The sequence below is a fragment of the Carassius carassius genome, chromosome 32, assembly GCF_963082965.1.
Source record: "Carassius carassius chromosome 32, fCarCar2.1, whole genome shotgun sequence".
Taxonomy (NCBI): domain Eukaryota; kingdom Metazoa; phylum Chordata; class Actinopteri; order Cypriniformes; family Cyprinidae; genus Carassius; species Carassius carassius.
In genome coordinates, this window is record NC_081786.1 from 21019222 (window position 1) to 21044372 (window position 25151).

General features: G+C 36.4%; 1 protein-coding gene across 2 annotated transcripts in view; it reads left to right on the forward strand.

The window, feature by feature from the left end:
* LOC132112958 (E3 ubiquitin-protein ligase UBR1-like) overlaps positions 1–25151 on the forward strand; it is a 37295-nt gene that overhangs the window by 4237 nt on the left and 7907 nt on the right. The window contains exons 5-38 of one of the 2 annotated variants that reach the window (XM_059520721.1): positions 630–757; positions 840–978; positions 1049–1111; positions 1209–1332; positions 4331–4438; positions 4548–4636; positions 4735–4833; positions 6266–6423; positions 6510–6609; positions 6687–6815; positions 12137–12317; positions 13728–13789; positions 13879–13989; positions 14365–14430; positions 14552–14653; positions 14831–14894; positions 15023–15147; positions 16841–16893; positions 17007–17109; positions 17194–17242; positions 17598–17752; positions 17982–18081; positions 19296–19399; positions 19479–19559; positions 19646–19827; positions 20919–21121; positions 21299–21392; positions 21485–21637; positions 21743–21840; positions 21928–22024; positions 23433–23581; positions 23730–23785; positions 23868–23964; positions 24046–24113. In XM_059520721.1, coding sequence (XP_059376704.1) covers positions 630–757; positions 840–978; positions 1049–1111; positions 1209–1332; positions 4331–4438; positions 4548–4636; positions 4735–4833; positions 6266–6423; positions 6510–6609; positions 6687–6815; positions 12137–12317; positions 13728–13789; positions 13879–13989; positions 14365–14430; positions 14552–14653; positions 14831–14894; positions 15023–15147; positions 16841–16893; positions 17007–17109; positions 17194–17242; positions 17598–17752; positions 17982–18081; positions 19296–19399; positions 19479–19559; positions 19646–19827; positions 20919–21121; positions 21299–21392; positions 21485–21637; positions 21743–21840; positions 21928–22024; positions 23433–23581; positions 23730–23785; positions 23868–23964; positions 24046–24113 — 3690 coding nt within the window. The remainder of the gene's footprint in view (positions 1–629; positions 758–839; positions 979–1048; positions 1112–1208; positions 1333–4330; positions 4439–4547; positions 4637–4734; positions 4834–6265; positions 6424–6509; positions 6610–6686; positions 6816–12136; positions 12318–13727; positions 13790–13878; positions 13990–14364; positions 14431–14551; positions 14654–14830; positions 14895–15022; positions 15148–16840; positions 16894–17006; positions 17110–17193; positions 17243–17597; positions 17753–17981; positions 18082–19295; positions 19400–19478; positions 19560–19645; positions 19828–20918; positions 21122–21298; positions 21393–21484; positions 21638–21742; positions 21841–21927; positions 22025–23432; positions 23582–23729; positions 23786–23867; positions 23965–24045; positions 24114–25151) is intronic. The other variant, XM_059520722.1, reaches the window with a different exon arrangement.

Genomic DNA, 25151 nt, shown 5'->3' on the forward strand with positions numbered 1-25151 from the left:
TATATAAATATATTTACATGTATATATGTATATATTTATAATCATATAATATATACATGCATGTGTATTTATATACTTTTTTAACTCCAGAATATACTAATGTTTAAAAGTATGGTTTTAGTAAAAAAAAATATAGAAATTGATCAAGTGACATTTAAAGACGTTTATAATGTTACAAAAGATTAATATTTTAAATAAATGATGTTCTCAGAACTTTCTATTCATCAGAAATTGTGAAAAATACATTTCAGCTTGTGCAAAAATATTATGCCGCACAATTGTTTTCAACATAGATGAAATTGAAATGAATAATAAATTAAATGAAATTAGTCATTGAAATCATCATTGATGTCAAACCTAAAGATTAATCTTGATGATTTGTCACTTTTTTGTTAATATCATCATCATCATCATCATCATCATCAGTTTTGGAGCTCAGCAGTTCCCGTCCTTTCCTTATTTACTTTTATCACATGAAAATGAGCAGCTGGGACATTTCACTAAATATCTATTTTTGGGTGAATTAATATGTAGATGTTGGTATGTGAGCACAAATCAAGTAAAATCAATCTGTGAACAACTAAAGATGAGCTGACTCTCAGTGACAGCTGCTGTTATGTGTGTCACAGGATGAGTGTGTGATGGATCCAGGCCTTCGAGAAAGGGCTCAGATGCTGTTCCACCTGCTGCTGCGGTACACGACAGACATGCTGGTTTGGGAAGAAACCTATGAGCTATCAGAGGAGCTGAAGCCAAAGTGAGATATACAGAAGATGGAAAGTCCAAAACAGGCTCCACCTTCATGTAAAAAAGTTAACGTTGTTTAATATTGTGCTCAGAGTGAAAGAAGACACCTACTTCTGTGTGCTCTACAACGATGAACATCACTCATATGATCACGTCATCTACACACTTCAGCGCGCGATTGCCTGTGATCAGAATCAGGCCCAGATCTACACTGCACTTATTGACAAGGAAGTGAGTATTCCACATAGTCTTACATGGTCAGTGTATAGACTCTTCATACTTCATGTTATCATGATTTCAGGGGCGGAAAGCTGTGAAGAGAGGTACTCTCAGATCCTGTCAACAAGCCAAGGAAAATATCAGGGTAAACAAACTGGCTACACTCTTAAATCACACACATTTTGTATGCCTTTTGGTGGGCATATATAGATGTCTTAAGCATCTTTACATTTCCTCTGCAGCGTAACTCGGAGCACATTATCCAGATACCTTTGCGTGTGGAGATCCTTCACACTGCTGTAATGGCTCATCAGACCTTCGCCCTCAGACTTGGCGCATGGTTCCAGAAGATCATTGGCTACTTAGGTAGATGATTAGGAGCAGAAAAGTGAAGCGAGAACTGTTTTTTAATTTATAATAGTTCAGTTTTTAAAACAATATAGTATAGAATTATTAGTATTTTAATCATTAGCAGTAATACTGGCAGTAATAAAAAAAAAAATCCAAGAACAATAATTTAAATCTGATCTCATTTTTAAACTCCTAAAGTTATATTTAAAAAAAATAAATAAAAAATATATATATGTATGTATGTATGTATATATATATGTGTGTGTGTGTGTACTATTATTTATTGCAAAAAGATTTTGCTGCTTAATGTTTTTGTAGAAACTTTTTTTTTTTTTTTTACAGAAGTACCTTAATGAATTGAAATATAAATATTTTGTAACTTTATAAATATCTTTAATGTAACCGTTGATTAATTTTATGTCAAAAGGCACCACGCGAGTGTGAACATCACTACAACTAGGAAAAAAACGATTGTAATTCAAATGCAGCTCCCGTCGGCATTTAAACAGACCTTTGCTCTTAATTCCAATCGGTCCAACGCAATAATGAAATCTGAGCAGGTCTAAAAACTGAAACTGTTCATGCTGCACTTTGGAAAAGTTATATATATATTTTAAATATGAGCAGGCCTACAAGCTGGGATTGGTAATGCTGCACTGTAATCATAGTTATTTATTTATATTTTTCATTATATTTTATTATATGATATTGGTTTGAGACTGAGAGTATTTTATTTAGTGGAGAACTTTGCAACAGTATTTTATTTCTTATTCTTTTTTTATTTTATATATATATTATTAAAAAGTAAACAAATTGTTAAAAAAAAAGTTTATAGTGATAAATAACCTGCAGGTTAATGTTTGCATTTCTTTCCCTCACTGTACCGAAAATTAACCAAACCGTGACTTTAAAACCGAGGTCCGTGATTTTTGCGTACCGTTACACCCCTAATATATATATATATATATATATATAATGTATATGTATCTGTGTGTGTGTGTGTGTGTGTGTATATATGTATATGTATGTATGTGTATATATATGTATGTATGTATATGTGTATATATATATATATTATATGTATATGTATGTATATGTGTATATGTATGTATGTGTATATATGTATGTATGTACAGTCGTGGCCAAAAGTTTTGAGAATTACATAAATATTGAAAATTGGAAAAGTTGCTGCTTATAATAGCAGTTTGCATATACTCCAGAATGTTATGAAGAGTGATCAGATGAATTGCATAGTCCTTCTTTGCCATGAAAATTAACTTAATCCCAAAAAAACCTTTCCACTGCATTTCATTGCTGTCATTAAAGGACCTGCTGAGATCATTTCAGTAATCGTCTTGTTAACTCATAATGTTGACGAGCACAAGGCTGGAGATCATTATGTCAGGCTGATTGGGTTAGAATGGCAGACTTGACATGTTAAAAGGAGGGTGATGCTTGAAATCATTGTTCTTCCATTGTTAACCATGGTGACCTGCAAAGAAACGCGTGCAGCCATCATTGCGTTGCATAAAAATGGCTTCACAGGCAAGGATATTGTGGCTACTAAGATTGCACCTAAATCAACAATTTATAGGATCATCAAGAACTTCAACGAAAGAGGTTCAATTCTTGTAAAGAAGGCTTCAGGGCGTCCAAGAAAGTCCAGCAAGCGCCAGGATCGTCTCCTAAAGAGGATTCAGCTGCGGGATCGGAGTGCCACCAGTGCAGAGCTTGCTCAGGAATGGCAGCAGGCAGGTGTGAGCGCATCTGCACGCACAGTGAGGCCAAGACTTTTGGAAGATGGCCTGGTGTCAAGAAGGGCAGCAAAGAAGCCACTTCTCTCCAAAAAAACATCAGGGACAGATTGATCTTCTGCAGAAAGTATAGTGAATGGACTGCTGAGGACTGGGGCAAAGTCATATTCTCCGATGAAGCCCCTTTCCGATTGTTTGGGGCATCTGGAAAAAGGCTTGTCCGGAGAAGAAAAGGTGAGCGCTACCATCAGTCCTGTGTCGTGCCAACAGTAAAGCATCCTGACACAATTCATGTGTGGGGTTGCTTCTCATCCAAGGGAGTGGGCTCACTCACAATTCTGTCCAAAAACACAGCCATGAATAAAGAATGGTACCAAAACACCCTCCAACAGCAACTTCTTCCAACAATCCAACAACAGTTTGGTGAAGAACAATGCATTTTCCAGCACGATGGAGCACCGTGCCATAAGGCAAAAGTGATAACTAAGTCGCTCGGGGACCAGAATGTTGAAATTTTGGGTCCATGGCCTGGAAACTCCCCAGATCTTAATCCCATTGAGAACTTGTGGTCAATCCTCAAGAGGCAGGTGGACAAACAAAAACCCACTAATTCTGACAAACTCCAAGAAGTGATTGTGAAAGAATGGGTTGCTATCAGACAGGATTTGGCCCAGAAGTTGATTGAGAGCATGCCCAGTCGAATTGCAGAGGTCCTGAAAAAGAAGGGCCAACACTGCAAATACTGACTCTTTGCATAAATGTCATGTAATTGTCGATAAAAGCCTTTGAAACGTATGAAGTGCTTGTAATTATATTTCAGTACATCACAGAAACAACTGAAACAAAGATCTAAAAGCAGTTTAGCAGGAAACTTTTTGAAAACTAATATTTATGTAATTCTCAAAACATTTGGGCACGACTGTATGTATATATATATATATCTATGTATTTATGTATATATATATATATATATGTGTATCTTACATTATCTTACATATATCTTACATATATATACACATACATATATATACACTATATATATGTGTATCTTAAAGAAGTGTGATATGAAATCAAGAAAGGGTTCAATAAAAAAAGAGAGAAAAATTCAGTTTTTCCAGCAAAGCAATACATGACATTGTTACTTTAAATTGCAATAATATTTTATGATATGGCTATTTCTACTGGTCAAAAGAACATATATAACTTGAAGCAAACAAATAGATAATTTGGAGGTTTTGTCCTTGTCACTGCTTGTGTAGTTGGCCTCAGGGAGGTGTTCTGTCAGGTGACTTTGGAGCCGGCTGCTGACAACAATCAACTCTGCCTGATCAGTCGACTCATGCTGCACGACGCCAAACTTTATAAAGGTCAATATTTCAATCTCTACCATTAGATTGTGCACTTTTTAATACCCTGCAGACTTTTAAAATTCTGGTAAAATAGTCTTAAACCTGATTTCCTGTTACTTGTTCCCAGGAGCTCGCAAGGTTGTCCACGAGTTAATTTTCAGTAGTTTACTAATGGACACAGAATTCAAGAGGCAGTTTGCCATGAAATTCACAGAGGTAGAATTTTACAGCTACATCATTTACAACTTTACATCATTTCACATACATATACATCATTTTAATGTTTGAGTATTAACAGGAGTGTCATGTTTCAGCACTACAAGCAACTTCAGGAAGACTTTATCAGCGATGACCATCAGAGGAACATCTCAATCACAGGCTTATCTGTGCAGATCTTCACTGTTCCCACTTTGGTATGATGAACAACCTGCAGAAATGACATCAAGCATGTTTGTACTTGGTTTTTTTTTTTTTTTTTTTTTTTTTTAGTAATGGCAGAGAAATTATGAATTTTTATTTATTTATTTTTTGGTGTGTCCCCATACAGCTAGTGAGAATGCTGCACATACTTTATATAGGGCTCTGTGATTTCTGCGCTGTGGAAAACACTGTCTGAATCACGTAATCCAGTCATAAAAATTGAATTTACTCTAAAAGGCAAAGGTGAAATGAAAATGCGATATGTAGTAGTGTCTCGCATTGTTTTCAGTTTTTTATTTTATTTTATTTTTTTAAACAATTATTCAGAGATGCCTTTGATTATTACAGTTTAATGAAACCATTAAAATGGAGTCCAGAAAAGTAATGGAAAACAGAATTTTGTAATTATAAAACTAAATTTGAGAAAAATAAATACAATGTATTTCATGGGGCCTTAATTTTTGTTAAACTTTTAATACATTTGTTAAATTGTATAAGCTTCATGATTTCAATTAATTTGACACTTAAACCATTAAACGCATGTCAAATTAATTGCGTAATCATAAACACAATTGTGAGTTAAAGTCCAATTTTGAGGTGATGGGGGGGGGGGGGGGGATTGATATGTTCCCAGAATTGCGAGTTTATATCTCACAATTCTGACTTTTTAACTCGCAGTTGCAAGTTTATATCATGCAATTCTGACAAAAAAAGTCAGAATTGTGAGATAAAAAGTCGCAATTACCTTTCTTGGGGGAAAAAAATAAATAAAACTGATTTCTTAGGGCGCTAATACATTATGAACTGCATTCTGGTGCATTTTGGAACAGGACAGATTTTGTACTTTAAAGCATTAGGGTTTTCTCTTTATTTCTTTGTAGCATATGTTTTGACTTTACTGTACTGTTGCCACTATTTGTACTTGATGCACATCAATCTTTAGGCTTAAGACTTCGCTCAAAAAGGAAAATTCTGTTATCATTTACTCACCCTCACATCATGTAATACAGTATCTGTATGACGTTCTTTCAGTGGAACACAAAAAAGTGTTGAAAGAATATCCTGGGATTTTTTTATCAATATTATGAAAGTAAATGTTAACTCTGGCTATCACACTCTAAAATGTAAAAAAAAAAAAAAAAATGAAATTTAGTCATTATTAATGATTCAGTCGATCTAGTTCACAAACCGTGTGTAAATTGATTCATGAGCCAGATGTTGTTCATTGCAATGGCATTAAAAATAACCATATAACTTAAAATAATGCTAGTCGTTTTTTGTTTCATAAAAGAAAGAAAGTCTTACAAATTGAAATTATATGGCGCAAGTACACAATGCGAACTAATATTCAGGGAACTAACCCTTTAAGTTAATTTATAAGGTAGAAGGTACATGTAAAGTTTTCAATCTCTCTGTCTTTCTCAGGCCAGGCAGTTGATAGAGGAGGGCAGCGTCATCAAGGTCATTATAGAAACTGTAATGGATATGATGAGGGCACATCTGGACAGCAACAACCGCTTCCAATTCCAGGGCCACAACCCTGACAAGTTCTTCCGTGTTCAAGTTACCTTCCATGACCTCAGGTCTACACACAACCCTTGAATTCTGGAAAATAAAAACATCTCATTCATTGGCTCAATGTTGATTGGTTCCATTTGGATGTTATCAGGTACATTTTAATCAGTAAGCCCTCCGTGTGGACTGAGACGTTGAGGGTGAAGTTCCTTGAAGGCTTGCACTCCTTTCTTCGCTTCTTATGTTGTATGCAGGTAAGGCTTTCTCTTGGCAAAAGGATCTAAATTTGGTTTGATCTATAGCCTAATTGAATCACATTCTTTGGTGGCAGGGGATGGAGGAGGTGAAGAGGCAGCTTGGTCAGCATGTTGAGGTGGAGCCTGAGTGGGAGGCGGGACTTACCCTCCAGATGCAGCTGCGCAACATTCTCGCCATGTTTCAGGACTGGTGTTCTTCTGATGTGAGTCACAGCTAGTCAGGGATCTAGCTTGTCTGCATTGCTTTTTTGGGGTAAAATACATAAGAAATAGGTGATTATGGAAAATGAATAAAATATTATATAATATGAATATATACAATCAATATACTTCTGATGAAAATATTTATTTTATTTTATTTTAAATTCTATGCTTATCCAAAATGTTAAATAGCTTTTTATATATACTCATTGGCCACTTTATTAGGTACACCTTGCTAGTACCGGGTTGGACCCCCCTTTTACCTTCATAACTGCCTTAATTCTTCATGTCATAGATTCAACAAGGTGTTGGAAACATTACTCAGAGATTTTGGTCCATATTGACATGATAGCATCTCGCAGTTGCTGCAGATTTGTTGGCTGCACATCCATGATGCGAATCTCCCATTCCACCATATCCCAAAACTGCTCTATTGGATTGAGATCTGGTGACTGTGGAGGCCATTCGAGTAAAGTGAACTCATTGTCATGTTCAAGAAACCAGTCTGAGATGATTTGAGCTTTGTGACATGGTTCATTATCCTGCTGGAAGTATCCATCAGAAGATGGGTACACTGTATTCATAAAGGGCTGGACATGGTCAGCAACAATACTCAGGTAGACGGTGTCGTTTAAACGATGCTCAATTGGTACTAAGGAGCCCAAAGTGTGCCAAGAAAATATCCCCCACACCATTACACCACCACCAGTCTGAACAGTTGAGACAAGGCAGGATGAATCCATGCTTTCATGTTTTTTATTCCAAATTCTAACCCTACCATCTGAATGTCGCTGCAGAAATCGAAATCGTATGCTTGCACATATAAAGGAATTTGTTTTAGTGACATAAGCTTCCAGTACACAGAGACAACAACAATGCACAGACAAAAAAAAATAATTACAAAATAAATTGTATTACCAGTTGTGCTATAGATGATAATGGAATAGAATAGAGTGAGATTCAGGGATGTACTAGGATTGAGGGGTATCAAATAAATATAAGGATATTGCACATTTTTATTGCATAAGTGAGGAACCTTTAACTGTTCATGAGGTAGATTGCCTGTGGGAAGAAACTGTTCTTGTGGCTAGCTGTCCTGGTATTTGCGGCTCTAAAGCGCGGGCCAGATGGCAAAATTTCAAAAAGGGGGGAACTTGGATGTGAGGAATCCAGAGTGATTTTCACCTTTTCCTCACTCTGGATGTATACGGTTCCTTTCAGCAGTCTTAACCGTTCTCTGTAGTCTTCTGATGTCTGATTTGATGAGCCTGTGAGCCTTTGTGAATTGTAGCTTCCGTTTCTTGTTCTTAGCTGACAGGAGCGACACCCGGTGTGGTCTTCTGCTGGTGTAGCCCATCTGCTTCAGGGTTCAACCTGTTGTGCGTTCAGAGATGGGGTTTCTTCATACCTTGGTTGTAACTTGGTTTGTGAGTGGTTATTTGAGTTACTGTTGCCTTTCTATCATCTCTAACCAGTCTGCCCATTCTCCTCTGACCTCTGACATCAACAAGGCATTTCCGTCCACATAACTGCTGCTCACTGTTTTTTAAATGCTCAGACCAGCCCGTCTGGCACCAACAACCACGTTCAAAAATCTCTTAAATCCCCTTTCTTCCCCATACTGATGCTCAGTTTGAACTTCAGCAAGTCATCTTCACCACATCTAGATGCCTAAATACGTTGAGTTGCTGCCATGTGATTGGCTGATTAGCAGTTTGTGTTACCAAGCAATTGGACAGATGTACCTAATAAAGTGGCTTGTGTGTGTGTGTGTGTGTGTATATATATATATATATATATATATATATATATATATATATATATATATACACACACATAGCAAACTGGCCGATACCGATTACCGATTTTTTTATTTTATTTTAATCTTTAAGCAACAAACAAGAAAGAAGGAAAGTGTGCATAAACAAGATGTTTATTTGGTATTTAATAGGCCAAACTGGCTTTTGGCTATTGAAAACAATAACCATAACCATCTGAAATTAACAGCAGTAACTGCACAGTAAGTATCCTACATTCAATACAAACATAGATGGTACAGACATCAGCATTTAGCTTTTGTTTTTGAATTGGGTTGAATTGAACTGGCCTTAAATGAAAAGATTAACTGTAACCATGTGAAATTAAAGGCCATAACTGCATAGTTCTACAGTTCAAACAACACAATCAACACACATTCAATAAGATGTTTCTTAATCAGCATTCAGTATTTGTTTTAGTTTTTAAATTTGGTTTTAAATTTAAAAAAGGTCTTAACCAGTGAGACTAAATAAAAGTATGCTATATAAATAAATGATTCCAAAATGTTAAAATCAAATGTTGGTCCGAATAAAACAAAGATGCAGTGTTTCATTCATCCAATTAAAAAAAAAAAAGTAGGGATAATGATTCACATCTATATTTTTTTACTTGAGCCAATGAAAAATAAATAACTATTGTCTCAAGTTAAAAATCTAGATGTGACTCATTACCCTAAAATGTTTTGATTGGATGAATGAAAACTTTTTTTCAGTGTGCTACAGCAGGTAATTTTTAAATCAAATTAAGTCGATGTAATTTTAAGGTAAAATAAAAATAATCATCCTATACAGAACTGAAGTTTGCTTCTGGCTTTTCAAACGTGTATGCACGTTCTACTTTACCAAAAAAAGTTTTGTCACAGTATAGTCCGTTTCGTTTCTCATCCAACACGCGAGAAGTTGAGCTGAACATCTCTTCACAGGGCACGGACCAGTGCAGTACGTTCGCACAGCTCCTGTGTGCAGGAAAGGGGCTCTTATTTGTGCGCCAGTACACCAATGGATGTTCGCTTCCTTCTATCTGTGCCTCAGACGTGTAGCTCTGCACTTCCAGTGCTGAACGGCTGCCCACGTCCAGCGCACAGATTTCGAAATACTTCCACACAAACGACATGATAGCGAATGATTACAATGTACAGTCGTGGCCAAAAGTTTTGAGAATTACATAAATATTGGAAATTGGAAAAGTTGCTGCTTAAGTTTTTATAATAGCAATTTGCATATACTCCAGAATGTTATGAAGAGTGATCAGATGAATTGCATAGTCCTTCTTTGCCATGAAAATTAACTTAATCCCAAAAAAACCTTTCCACTGCATTTCATTGCTGTCATTAAAGGACCTGCTGAGATCATTTCAGTAATCGTCTTGTTAACTCAGGTGAGAATGTTGACGAGCACAAGGCTGGAGATCATTATGTCAGGCTGATTGGGTTAGAATGGCAGTCTTGACATGTTAAAAGGAGGGTGATGCTTAAAATCATTGTTCTTCCATTGTTAAACATGGTGACCTGCAAAGAAACGCGTGCGGCCATCATTGCGTTGCATAAAAATGGCTTCACAGGCAAGGATATTGTGGCTACTAAGATTGCACCTAAATCAACAATTTATAGGATCATCAAGAACTTCAAGGAAAGAGGTTCAATTCTTGTAAAGAAGGCTTCAGGGCGTCCAAGAAAGTCCAGCAAGCGCTAGGATCGTCTCCTAAAGAGGATTCAGCTGCGGGATCGGAGTGCCACCAGTGCAGAGCTTGCTCAGGAATGGCAGCAGGCAGGTGTGAGCGCATCTGCACGCACAGTGAGGCCAAGACTTTTGGAAGATGGCCTGGTGTCAAGAAGGGCAGCAAAGAAGCCACTTCTCTCCAAAAAAAAACATCAGGGACAGATTGATCTTCTGCAGAAAGTATAGTGAATGGACTGCTGAGGACTGGGGCAAAGTCATATTCTCAGATGAAGACCCTTTCCGATTGTTTGGGGCATCTGGAAAAAGGCTTGTCCGGAGAAGAAAAGGTGAGCGCTACCATCAGTCCTGTGTCGTGCCAACAGTAAAGGATCCTGACACCATTCATGTGTGGGGTTGCTTCTCATCCAAGGGAGTGGGCTCACTCACAATTCTGTCCAAAAACACAGCCATGAATAAAGAATGGTACCAAAACACCCTCCAACAGCAACTTCTTCTAACAATCCAACAACAGTTTGGTGAAGAACAATGCATTTTCCAGCACGATGGAGCACCGTGCCATAAGGCAAAAGTGACAACTAAGTGGCTCGGGGACCAGAATGTTGAAATTTTGGGTCCATGGCCTGGAAACTCCCCAGATCTTAATCCCATTGAGAACTTGTGGTCAATCCTCAAGAGGCAGGTGGACAAACAAAAACCCACTAATTCTGACAAACTCCAAGAAGTGATTATGAAAGAATGGGTTGCTATCAGTCAGGATTTGGCCCAGAAGTTGATTGAGAGCATGCCCAGTCGAATTGCAGAGGTCCTGAAAAAGAAGGGCCAACACTGCAAATACTGACTCTTTGCATAAATGTCATGTAATTGTCGATAAAAGCCTTTGAAACGTATGAAGTTACAGAAACAACTGAAACAAAGATCTAAAAGCAGTTTAGCAGCAAACTTTTTGAAAACTTATTTATTTAATAAGAAAATATTTATGTAATTCTCAAAACTTTTGGCCACGACTGTAGTCTGCACGCGGTTGCACTTCCGGAAAAATCGTCCGATCGCGTATTTTAAGCAAAAACCGGCCGGTTTCCGAGTTATGGCCGGCCAACCGGTGCATCCCTATTCAGGGGTACCGCGGCGGAGTATCCCAGTACCTTTGTGATTCTTCATAGACATAAACAGAGAGAAGTAGATCCTGCTACAATGTTCTTCCACAAGATGCAAGCAGTTCTGTTTATTAACCGCTAGAGCATCAAAAGTTACCGACTGCAGCTTTAAATAAAAATATTAAATCTTTCTGACACCAAACTTTTTGGTGACATGGTAAATGGGACATGAGTGTGTTTTTTTTTAGCAAAATTATTATTATTATATTTCCCCTAACTCCCTACAAATGAAAATGTATTGTTCGGGTACTGACCCGGGTTAAGTAGCATCTTGACTTCAGAATATTCCAAATTGTGTGTTTTACTTGAATTTTTCCCCAAAATCTCCCAATTTGGATGTTTTACTACAGTCTATTCTACTATTTGATTACATTCTAAGATTTGAACATGTATACAGCAGAATATAAGAATTTAAGACCCAGTGAACTGGTACAGCTGTAATATAATAGAATTTTATTTCAAAGATGTAAATTTGGACAAAATATATCTAACACTCATGATAAGTTAATTTAATAAGTAGTTATTAAAGGTAAGATTAGCCAAATTGACTAAAATATGCCAAGGTCCAGTCTACGTAGTCTAAATATCAGTCTTTTTAGATTTTGACATTGAAAAGCAAACTGGTAACTCCCACTTAACTCATATACTGTGTGTTGTGTTGTGTACCCACAGGAGAGGGTTCTGTTGCTGGCCTTTCAGGAGTGTCACAGAGCTCTAATGTCCTGCACCAACCAGCCCTTCCGCAGCGAGCCGACAGACAGCTACATGTGCAAGCAGATCCTCCACGCACGGCCGTATAAAGTCTCCCAGGAGCCCGTCTCCATCCACCTGCCCATCTCCAGACTCCTGGCCGGTTAGAAGAATAGTTGAATCCTTGTATCAGAAGTCAGATTTTTAGGGTTCCTAAATGGTTTTAAAATGAAACGGGAGCTAATGTCTGTGGGATCCACAAAAATGGGGTGTTACATGGTTACATTAAAGAGAAGGTTAACTAATTTTCAAAAGTGAACATTGGGTCACACTTTATTTTAAGGTCCAATTCTTGCTATTATCAAACCATTAACTAAGACTTTTGCCTCAATAAACTCTTAATTTGCTAGTCATTAATAATTAGTAAAGTAGTTGTTAAATTGAGGTATTGGGTTGGATTATGGATGGTCATGCAGTATATGTGCTTTATAACTACTAATAAACAGCCACAATGTTAATAATAGGAATGCTAGTTATTTATTTATTATTATTATCCATACATTTAATAGTTACATATATTACAATAAAAAAATATTTTAAATAAAAAATATTAAAAAATCCTGTAATTTTTTTTTTATTACTCAAAAAACAAACAAAAAAATCTTATTTTTTTAAGCAGTTGTACTGCTTAATATTTTTGTGACAGCTGTACTTAAAAAAAAAAAAGAATTAATGACTATAAATATTTTGTAAATATTTTTGTAAAATCTTTTATAAATAATAATAATAATAATAATTCATTACATTTATATAGTGCTTTTCTAGACAATCAAAGCGCTTACATTGTCTGGGGGTATCTCCTCATCCACCACCAGTGTGCAGCATCCACCTGGATGATGCGACGGCAGCCATATTGCGCCAGAACGCCCACCACACACCAGCTTACTGGTGGAGAGGAGACAGAGTGATGAAGCCAATCAGCAGATATGGGGATTGTTAGGAGGCCATGATGGTCAGAGGCCAATGGGCGAATTTTAGCCAGGATGCCGAGGTCACACCTCTACTCTTTTCGAAAGACTTCCTGGGATTTTTAATGACCACAGAGAGTCAGGACCTCGGTTTAACGTCTCATCCGAAGGACGGTGCTTGTGAACAGTATAGTGTCCCCATCACTACACTGGGGCGCTAGGACCCACACAGACCACAGAGTGAGCACCCCCTGCTGGCCTCACTAGCACCTCTTCCAGCAGCAACCTAGTTTTCTCAGGAGGTCTCCCATCCAGGTACTGACCAGGCTCAGCTCTGCTTAGCTTCAGTGGGAAACCGATCTTGGGCTCCAGGGTGATATGGCTGCCGGCCATAAAACGGTTTACTATTGCTTTTGATCTGTTTAATGCTGCCTTGAATAAAAGTATTAATTTCTTTCAAAACCGATAAAGATCTGTAAATTATTGGAACTCATGAAAGTGTACCAATGATTGTGGCTGTTTTATTCTTTTATTTTTATTTAGTATTTTTATTTCTTTTTTTGGTGGTGGTCACTTCAATACTCTGTGTCTGTATCTGTTCTCAGGTTTATATGTGCTGCTGTGCCAGACTGGAGCCATCCAATACCTCCCTGACTTTGTGGATCCTGTGAGTATGTCATTAATTAATGAGATGAAGTTGTAAAGTGTGAATGTCTAGTTCTGTGGTTTACAGGTGTGTGTTTGTGTGTGTTTCAGGTGCAGCTGAACTTCACTGAGCTGGCGGAGCAGCCTCTGCGCTGTGTTGTGCTGGCGGCTCAGGTGTGTGCTGACATGTGGCGCAGAAACGGCCTGTCGCTCGTCAGCCAGGTGAGAGGGTCACCAATTTGTTAAAAAAAAAACAATAAAAACATGAAAATAGAGAAAATTTGTAAATACAATAATTTGCTAGTCTCTGAAAAACCTGAATGTTCAAAATCTGAACATGAAAAAGTCTCCAAATAAGCTGGTGTATCATCAACTGATGTTTCAAACACATCCATTGTTTCATTGTAACACCTTTAATGTGGCACGACATGGCCTTTAACGGTTATTAAAGTTATCCAAATTTTATTTATTTTGAATGAATGTATGTATTGTATATTGGAGGAGTGAAAAAAAGCTAATATGTAACAGAATTAAAATGCATGAATGTCCATGTTGTGTTGCGTCTTGAACATATTCTAACTTTTGCTGATGTTTTAGGTGTATTACTATCAGGATGTTAAGTGCAGGGATGAAATGTTTGATAAGGATGTTATCATGTTGCAGGTATGTCCTTAAAATCATAAATGTGTATGAAATATAAAAAAAAATACTATCAAATAAATAATATAATTATTATATCAAGAATATATTCATTCAATTAATTAATTTTTCTGTCCAACCACAGATTGCTGCTTCCAAAATGGACCCCAATCATTTCCTCATGCTTGTTCTTTTGAGATTTGAACTCTTTGATATGTTTAATGGCAACTCCTCCAGTAAAGATCAGGTGAGTAAGAGAAGGAGAGGTGAGGTCAAGGGGAATATGTATAGTTCTGTAGCAGCTTCTCCAAAACTGAGCAATACATGTCTAATAAATAAATAATTTATATTTAAATAATAAATCATTTTTTGATACTTTTTGCCATTGATTATGGATTTTTACTGGTTTCTTTTCAACACACAGGAAGTACTGAAACAGTGGAACAGGTTAACAGAGGAGATGCTCTACCTGATAATCATCATTGCAGGTAAGTTCTGACTTTTTTTTTTTTTTTTGTCATTTGCTGCCCTTAGTTGATGTGTTATCAGTTGTTTTATATAAATGGGCTGAAAGCTTTGTTTTACCTCATATATATTTTGCATGTGAAATATGCAGGTGAACGGTATGTGCCTGGAATTAGTCATGTGACCAAGGAGGAAGTGACTATGAGGGAGGTCATCCATCTGCTTTGTATTGAACCCATGGCTCATAGCAGCCTGGTTAAAAACCTGCCTGAAAATGTAAGCATTTTAGTTTCGTGTTTTGTTTTGTGTGTTATTTATTTTGCTGCAAAAATGTGGCAGCCTGAGATTTACATACATTGACTGTGTGTACTTTAACTATATATATATATATATATATATATATATATATATATATATATATATATATATATATATACATACATATGTATACATATATATATACATACAGGTGTATCTTAAAAAATTAGAATATCATGGAAAAGTTCTTTTTCGTCATTTAATTCAAAAAAGCAAACTTTCTTATATGTTAGATTTATTGCACACAAACTGCAATATTTCAATATTTTGCAATATTTTGTTTTAATACTTATAGTTATGACTTACAGCTTAGGAAAATTGAAATTTCAGTATCTCAAAAAATGTGAATATTTTCTCAAATATCAATAAAAAAAAAACTTTACAAAGCTGTTTAATTTATTTAACCATTAAGTATACACTCAATAATTGGCTGGGGCTCGTTTTGCATGAATTAGTTGCAAGCACAGTAATATCATGGTCATCAAATCACTTGGAAGTGGTTTTGGCACTTGTGGGCAGGTGCTAAATTCCTGCTGCAAAATTAAATCTCCATTAAGCTTGTCAGCAGATGGAAGCATAAAGTGCACCTAAATCTCTTGGTTTGGACTTGATAAAACACGATGGTCCAACACCAGCAGATGTCACGGCACCCAAATCATCACTGACTTAGGAAACTTCACACTGGATTTCAAGCAGTTTGGATTCTGTGCCTCTCCAGTCTTCCTCCAGACTCCAGACATTGATTTCCAAATGAAATGCAAAATTACTTTCATCTGAAAAGAGGACTGTGGACCACTGAACAACAGTCCAGTACTTTTTCTCCCTACCCCAGGTGAAATGCTTCTGACGTTTTTTTTCTGGTTCAGGAGTGGCTTGGTTCTAGGAATGTGACAGCTGTAGCCCTTTTCCTGAAGACGTCTGAGTTTGGTGACTCTTGATGCGCTGACTCCGGCTTCAGTCCACTCCTTGTGAAGCTCTCCCCTGTTATTTAATCTGCATCTCCTGACAATCTTCTCAAGGCTGTGGTCATCCTTGTTGCTTGTGCAACTTTTACCACACATCTTCCTTCCTGTCAACTTTCTTTGAATATATTTTGATACAGCACTCTGTGAACAGTCAGCCCTCTCAAGAATGATGTTCTGTGGCTTACCGTCCTTGTGGAGGGTGTTGATGATTGTATTTTGGACAACTGTCAAGTCAGTAGTCTTTCCCATAATTGTGGTTGCATGTTCTAAACTAGCCCAATAGGATCCCAGTATTTATATTCAAAATGAATACATCTAACCATAGTAACCAAGCTCAAAATGGAATATTCTAATTTCTTGAGACACTGGATTTAAAATTTTCCTAAGCTGTAAGTCATAACCATCACAATAAAAAAAAAAAAAACTCTTTAAATATTTCAGTTTGAGTGCAATGAATCTAGAATATAAGAATTTTTTTTTTTTTAATTACAAAAATATATTGATTTAAATTTTTGTTTAGATGCACGTGTGTGTATGTGTGTGTGTGTGTGTGTGTGTATATATATATATATATATATATATATATATATATATATATAAATACATACATACATACATACATGTGTAACTGAGCTATGAACATTCTTTTATAGTTACTTTATAAACCTCTTTTTATTGCATCACAGGAAAGCCATGAAACAGGGCTTGAAACTGTCATCTCTAAAGTTGCCATTTTCAAGTAAGTACATTTCACTAAAGGTAGTTGTTTATACAAGTTATTTCAAAGTTGTTAGACTAATATCTCTATGCAATGCGAAATGTACTTCAAAATCTTTATTAAATGTGGCTTAGGAAACCAGGAGTGTCAGGCCATGGCTTGTATGAACTGAAGAAGGAATGTCTGAAAGAGTTTAACCCCTTCTTCTATCATCATTCCAGAACACAGCATAGTAAGGTTTGTGATGCACCCATTATCTCATCCTCATTAAAATACAGATTAGTCTTTAAAAAGAAGAAAATGTTTATTTGTTCATATTAGGCAGAAGAGGCTCAAAAGAAGAGGAGAACCCAAGAGGGCAGCGATAAAGGTCCGTACTGATGTTAAATATCGTTATATAAGTATCTTTGGAACATGAGTCGCTGCACATTTCAGATGATTAAAAAAGACTTATAAAAATATTTTATTGAAACATTTATGAAATTATATGAATTTCATTTATATGAACCCATTATATGAAAATAAATATGGAGAGGTCCTTTGCTTTATAGCTTTTACAATTGTGTATTTTATTTTGTATTTTTACTCTAGTGTTGTATTAATCATGTAAAAGCCAAGGCTAGATCTGCCCCTTTTATGAATTTTAAATACTAATTTTTGACCAAAAGCATCACTGTTAGATGACATTACTGCACAGGGTGTGATGTGTTGTCACTCTATTTTAGCCCTCCGTCCCCCAGTGCCTCCTCCCTTCAGTCCAGCGTTCTCAAACATAGTGTACCTGCTCTGCTGTGACGTCTTCATCCATATTCTGAAGAGAATCTTCCGGAAAGCAGCAGAGGACCGTTCCAACCGATGGACTGAACCCATGATCCAGAGGGTATGACTCTTACTGTCCTGCCTACACGATTTCTCACCATTTTTGCTCTTTTTCAGTAACGTAAATGTAGTAATTTTTTTAACTTAATTATTGCATTTGCATTTTTAAGAACATGATTCTATTGCATGGATTCTTATTGGCTGTTGCTGTTTTCATGGTGAGTTTGTTTGATGTGAGATTTGACAAATGTGATTTTTATTTATTTTTTAAATCGCTTGTATTACTTTAGGCCCTTCACCTCGTAGGCCAGGCTCTACTGGAGGAAAAAACGCAGTTGGAAAGCAGCAGTACTGAAGAAGTGACCTTTGACTTTAGTCTGAAAGCACAAAGTAAGATCTCCCCTTTTGTTTTTTCCTGAAATGGTGCAGACCCCGTCCTGCTGCCAGTTCCATTGATCTACAATGTCACAATGTCAAAGTTCAGACTTCATGGATTCAGAAAAAAAATCATGGATGAATTTGTTTGCAACAAATAGTAATATTATCTATCAAATTACAATACAGTACATTAAGTTTATGGTTTACAATAGATGCCTTCAAAATATGCAGTGTTGGGAGGCTCCTGAAACTGCATGTTAAGAGAATCAGCATTTTATAGGCAATCATTGACATGACAAATAAAAGCTACATACTAATTAGAATAAATCTCTTTGGTTCTTAGGCTTAGCTTTTTTTTTTTCTTCATTTCAATAATTTGCTCTTTCAGCAATTCATTTAATTTTTTAGACTTTCTCTTTTGCATTTCTCTAATACTTTCACTCCCACTTTGTTTTTTATTTATGTATTTTTTATTTATTCTTTTGCCTTTTCAATTACTTTGCCTATTAATTGCTGCACTGATTTTTACTTTTACTTTTTTGTTCTTTTTTTTATAATGTTGTATTATATCAGGGTTTTCTTCTTCTTTTTTGAGGTCTTTTGTTTTTTTCTTTCCTTTTTGATCTTTCATTCTGTTTTGCTCTTTCACTTTCACTTTCAGTTGTTATCACTTTCAATATCTTGGCTTCTTTTAGTGTTCTCTTTTTCTATTCCTTTTTTTTACTTTTCACTTTCTTTTCACATCTCTGTTCACTCTTCCTCCAGTGATTTTATTTTTCCACTCATTCTTTTTTATTTTTTGTTTTGTTTCACTTTCACTTTTTTCTTTTCACAGTTTCACTTTCGTTTTTCATTTCTGTTTGTTGTTGTAGGATTTTCTGCAGTGCAGGGTTTGTGCTATAACTATTTTTTTGGTTTACTTGATGCTGGCCACGCATCCTGTAATTGCTTTCAGCAAATGATTATTATTTATATTATTATTATTTATATTTTACCACTATATTGTACATTTATTTTTGAGTGTTTAAACAAGTATTTAACTAAAATAATAATATTACACTTTATTTTAAGTTGTTCTTGTTAGAGTATAATTATACATTTAAGTATTGAGTAATATTAATGTACTTACTATATGGTTAGGGTTAGGATTACAGTTTGGCTTAGGGTTACTTGCATGTAACTATGTATATTGCTGTTTATGTATTTCGATGTGTTTGCATTTTCAGAAACTGGTACAGAACACGGCAAATCTTTGTTCCACTTCCTGACCAAAATGAAGTCTTTACCTTCTCTGAAAGCTCAGAATGACATGATCGTGTGGAACTTACAGGTATGAAGGCGATCTGATGTGTATTTGGTTGTTTAATTCATTGAATTGATATTTAAGATCTGTATGTTTCTCCTCCCAGATGTTTGAGGTGGTGAAGTGTCTTCGAGAGAAATCCGGTCCTGTAGCTTCATTTTCTGTGGATCACAGCAAGCTGGAGGAGGTAATGACACGGATTCAAACACAGAGGGTCTCAGTCACAATGCCTCCATGTCTTCGAGGTGTTTAAAGTGTGTGGTCTCTGCTCAGAGTTTTCAGGATAAAGAGAAGGCTGAGCGCAAGAGGAAAGCTGAAGCTGCTAAAGCCCACAGGCAGAAGATCATGGCTCAGATGTCGGCCATGCAGAAGAACTTCATAGAGTCCAACAAGATGCTTTATGACAACGTGCCTGAGAGCTCGAGTCAGAGCGACACCGCCGCGTCTGTGGACAGGTCTTTCTCTCTTTCTGTTGCTGTCTACTCTACTTTTTCTTGTGACTTGCTATGTATTTATTTATTTTTCTTCTTTCAGTCTTTCTCTCTTGCTCTTGGTTTCTTTCACTTTCTGTTATACTTTTACATTTTTCACTGCTTTTCATTCTTTTGCACTTTCAGTTACTTTTGCATTTATTCATTATTGCACTTTTACTGTTATTTATTCTTTTTTATGTTCTGTTGTGATATAATTTAGTTCTTATTTATCTTTCCTCTCGTTTCTTTGTTCTTTGGACCTTTTGTTTTCTTGAATTTTTCCCTTTTTGTTCTTTCGTACCATTTGCCAGTTTCTTTAAATTTCTTTACAGTTTTTTTTTTTTCATTTTATTTTTAGCCTTTTCATTGATGTGGTCTTTCTTTCTTTTGCTTATTATCTTCACTCCTTGCCTGTTCTTTATTTATTTACCAATGTTTTCATTTGTTTCAGCTTATTTCACTTTCTCTACTATTTTCTTTCACTTTTTTCTGGGTTTTTTTTTTCGTTTTACTGATTTTCTTTCTTTTGTTCTTTTTATTGCACCTTTTCACTTCCATTTGTTTTTAACACTTTCCCTCTCCTTTCTTTCTTTTTTGTTCCTTTAGTTTTTTTAATCATTCTTTTTTCATTCTTTCACTTTCTTTTTTTGTGCCTTTCATTTTCTTTCACACTTGCTTTCAGTTCATCGCATTTATACTTTCACTTTCTTTTTTTTAGTTTTCTTTCCTTTCAGTCTTCTTTATTTCTCTTTTTTCCTTATTTCTCTTTTATTCATCTTTTACTTTACATTTTTCCAGTTTTTGGACCTGTCAGTATTCTAATCTCTTTTGCTGTTTAGTTCCTTTCACTTTTTTCTTTTGCATTTTAACTTTTTTTTTTTACGCTTTAATTTTTATGCCTTTTCATTTTTTTTCTTTTTTCCTTGTTCTTTTGTCACTTTGTCTTTTCTTTTCCGTTTTCCCACTATTTCATTCTTCTGCTCTTTTGGCTCTTTTACAGTAATATAATATCTGCGAACACCCTTCAGATGTCTCTGTCTAAGTCCACTCTGTGTGTGTGTGTGTGTGTGCAGCTTGAGGATGGATGTGGATGAGAGCAGGGTGGCTGTGGGCCCTCAGCAGGGCGTTTGTTCTACAGACTGGGAGGCTCAGATCTGTATCCTGTGTCAGGAGGAGCAGGAGGTTCAGGCTCAGGCACCAGCCATGGTCCTCACAGCATGTGTGCAAAGATCTACTGTTCTCACCCAGAACCGTGGAAAGACACTCTCCCCTAAAGGTGAGTGATGCCTCATACTTGATCTCTCAAGTACCTTTATTGTGATGATAAGCAGGAAGTGTTGACACTAAGAATGTATGAATTCCTTGCACATTTTCTGATGATTTATCATTCATTTAAGATTTCAGCTAACGTGATGCTGAATCAGACAGTCTTCTCTTCTTTCTTGTAAAACAGTAGGCAGCTATCCCCTGTTCATGCCCCCTGATCTGGCTGTGGGAACACACACCGGCAGCTGTGGGCATGTGATGCACGCCACCTGCTGGCAAAAGTCAGTTAATGCATAAATAGTTACATTTGGGATGCTTAAACCAAACCAATCCACTCAGCCTTTACAGCTTCATGTCTTTTTGCTGTTTGTAGGTACTTTGAAGCTGTGCAGAACACCACTAGGAACCGGCTGCATGCAGATCTGATCGTAGACCTGGAGAACGGCGAGTACATGTGTCCGCTCTGCAAGTCCCTCTGTAACACGGTCATCCCACTGATCCCTGTGGAGCCCAGCAAGCTTAACTAGTACTGCACCATTCCTAACCTTTTGTTTAATTTTTTATTTCAGGTGCTTTCACTGGGATCAAATATCAAATAGTCAAATATCTATTTTTTTTGTCTCCCTGTCAGTGAGAGTGCTGAGTTAGTTGGTCAACATCTCACTCTGGAGCGCTGGATTCAGATTATGTCTTCTCGGATCAGAGGGCTGAGAGGTACATGGCAAACAGGTGAGAGTCAAAACTGATTTGTGCTTACTGAGTTTCATTGTCAAGATACTGTCTCTTAAATTCAGTTTGATTTGTGTGTGATTACAGACAAAAACACTAAGGAAGCGGCAGAGGAAACAGCGGCAGTTTTTGATGAGAGTCAAGCTGAATTCCGATCCATTCTCAGTTTTGGAGTTCAAGAGCCGTGAGTCTCTAAACAGACAAGTCTTTATTTAAGTCAATATAAAATAAAAATGTAAATATATGCTTCTGGTCTAGGGCTGGGTGATATACCAGTAGACACTATTGACCGGTAGAAATTTGTCAACTATTAGAGGTTTAGGACTATCATCTGTATCACAGTTACACGCTCATGTGACATTGCTGTGCTACATTGTCATGAAAATGTATAGTTTGCACTTGCTTTTAAACATTGCAGTTTAAAAACAAGTGAGTATAAGCCTTTGAAATGCAGTCAGCATATATAAAAAAATCTGGATCTCCATGTCTGCCATGCAAATCAACTGTTCATGCTCATCTCCAGAATAGATCTCTTCTCTCCACTTTCCCTAATTGCTGATTCAATTATTAGAGCTGTCAGCATTAATATTTTTATACTTAGATTTTTTGGGGGGAACAAACTAGAACCCTGTGTGCCACAACCAGACGTGACGCGATAAAAAGTATATTTTCCATGTAGCTTCTGTCCTAAACACACGCGCCTATAAGCCACACGGAATTCTATTTTAGAAATGATATCGCAGATCATTTGAACTTTGTGTCGGCACATCATAAATAGAAAGTGCACAAATCAAATCAAAGAATAAAAGTATATATACAGACAGACTAAATCCAGCAGAACTGTGGAAATGTCTGCAATGCTGCAGTACTGTGAAAAGTTTGCTGTAATGTGAGGATACTTTAAAAACATAATGTCATAAATATAATTTATTTATCGATCAACTTCTATTAACTAAATCAGAACTATATTTGGTGTGACCACCTGTGTGGAGCACTGGCTGTTGTCGGACTCAATTCATGACTCAATTCGGACACAAATCTCACTGGATTATTACAATTAATGGCAAAAGAAATCTTCGGAAATGTAAACTGATAGAAATAACTGGCTTAACACCATTTTTTTGTTGTTGTGGTTGTTGGTCAAAATACTTGTGCACAGTACCAGTATATATGTGTGTACCGTATTTTCCGGACTATAAGTCGCACTTTTTTTCATAGTTTGGCTGGTCCTGCGATTTATAGTCAGGTGCGACTTATTTATCAAAATTAATTTGACATGAACCGAGAGAAATGAACCAAGAGAAAACATTACCGTCTACAGCCAGCTGCTCAGTGCTCCTGTAGTCTACACTGAAAACATAGAGCGCCCTCTCGCGGCTGGAGACGGTAATGTTTTTTCTTGGTTCTAAATAAATGCGACTTATAGTCCAGTGCGACTTATATGTTTTTTCCTCGCCATGACGTATTTTTGGGCTGATGCGACTTATACTCAGGTGCGACTTATAGTCCGAAAAATACGGTGTATATATATATTGCTTGTTTTATCCTTCTTTTTTATTTCTAAATATGATGTAAACTCTGTTTGTGATCAGGCCGAAGTTCTCTCGCAGTATCACAGAGATGTTGGGGGTCTGTGGGACCACAGTGCACAGGGTGGGACTGCAGACCGCTCCCAATGACCTGTGCCCGTACGTGCCTGTCATGTCCTGGAACACGTGTGCCTACACCATCCAGGCCACCGGTAATGATCTCCTCCTTTGACTTGCTCACTTGAGGTATTTGTCAAACAGTTAATTCGTGTGAACGGTATGTTGGCGCTGTCTGAATGTAGCCAGTCAGTCTTGTAATATTGTCATGTGTCGCCTCGTTAGATTTCTCTCTTTCTTTAGAGAATATGTTACAGGAAGAAGGGAAGCCTCTTTTTGGATCCCTCCAGAACAGACAGGTGTGGTTGGACTCTGCTGATATAGATCATACTGCACACCGTTTAATGTGAGATTGATTTCGAAATTGATTTTCTTCTCCAGCTGTCTGGACTCAAAGCATTAGTGCAGTTTTCAGCCGCTCAGAGGCTGAAGAGCAGTCAAGCTGTCATTCAGAAGCATTTTGCTGATATGTTAGCAGGTATGTCATGTTTAGAAGAGGGTGGATATGATTGATCGTTTATTCATGCAGCAGTTCTCACAATTCTCTGTCTCTTTCTAGTCCTGGTACCTGTTGCTAATGTAGAAAACACACCATCAATATTAGAAGTGGACTTCTTTCATCTACTGGTGAGTGTCTTTCTTTTTACTGGGCATTATAAAAAATAAAAGATGTGATTTTCTATACATATTCTTGTATCATAATTTAGGAATAGGTCAATCCAAATTTTTACGTAATTTTTTTTTTTTAACAATAGACTCATTGTTCCACATATATAGAGGGGTGTATGTACAGTGTGTGTCTGTGTGTGTGTGTGTGTATATATATATATATATTAGTGCTTTCAAATGATTAATTGCGATTAATCACATCCAAAATAAGTTTTTGTTTACATGTGTTTTTTTTGCTGACATATACATGCATGTGTTTATATTTATATATACATTATAAACCGTACACACAAATATTATGTAAACAAAAACTTTTATTTTGGATTAATTGTTTTACAGCAGTAATATATACATCATATGTATATATTATATATAAGCATCTGCTAAATAAATAAAATGCTAAATGAATGCAAGACATATAAACAAAGACATAATTTATAAATTATATAAATGATTTTGCCTGGCACATGATAAAACAAAAAAGGCTTATATACTTTTTTCTAAGTAGGGATATCTAGAAACCTCTGGAATGGCCCTTTTGTATATTTAGCGATTTATTTTTATTTTTATAAATGTATATTGCAACCTAGCATTTTAGTTGTGACTTGTGCACGACCAAACTCCACTTACAACTTCCCCTGAAAATTTAAAGGGGTCAAATGATGCTCTTTTAAAGATCATTATTTTGTGTATTTGGTGTAACATATGTTGACATGCTTTAATATATAAAAAAAAAAACACATTATTTTTCAAATACTGTACATTATTTTAGGTCGTCTATGCCCCGCCTCTCTCAAACACGTTGTTTTTTTCTACAAAGTCCCTCCTTCTGACAAGCGCAGTCTGCTCTGATTGGCTAGCTGACCTAGTGCATTGTGATTGGCCAAGCACTTGTAGGAAATGTAATGCCCCTTTCCCTAATCACGAGCTTCATCTTTTAGAATAAATGTGAAGACAGTTAATAATGTCCTTAGTCTTACCATCAGTTCAAGCCCG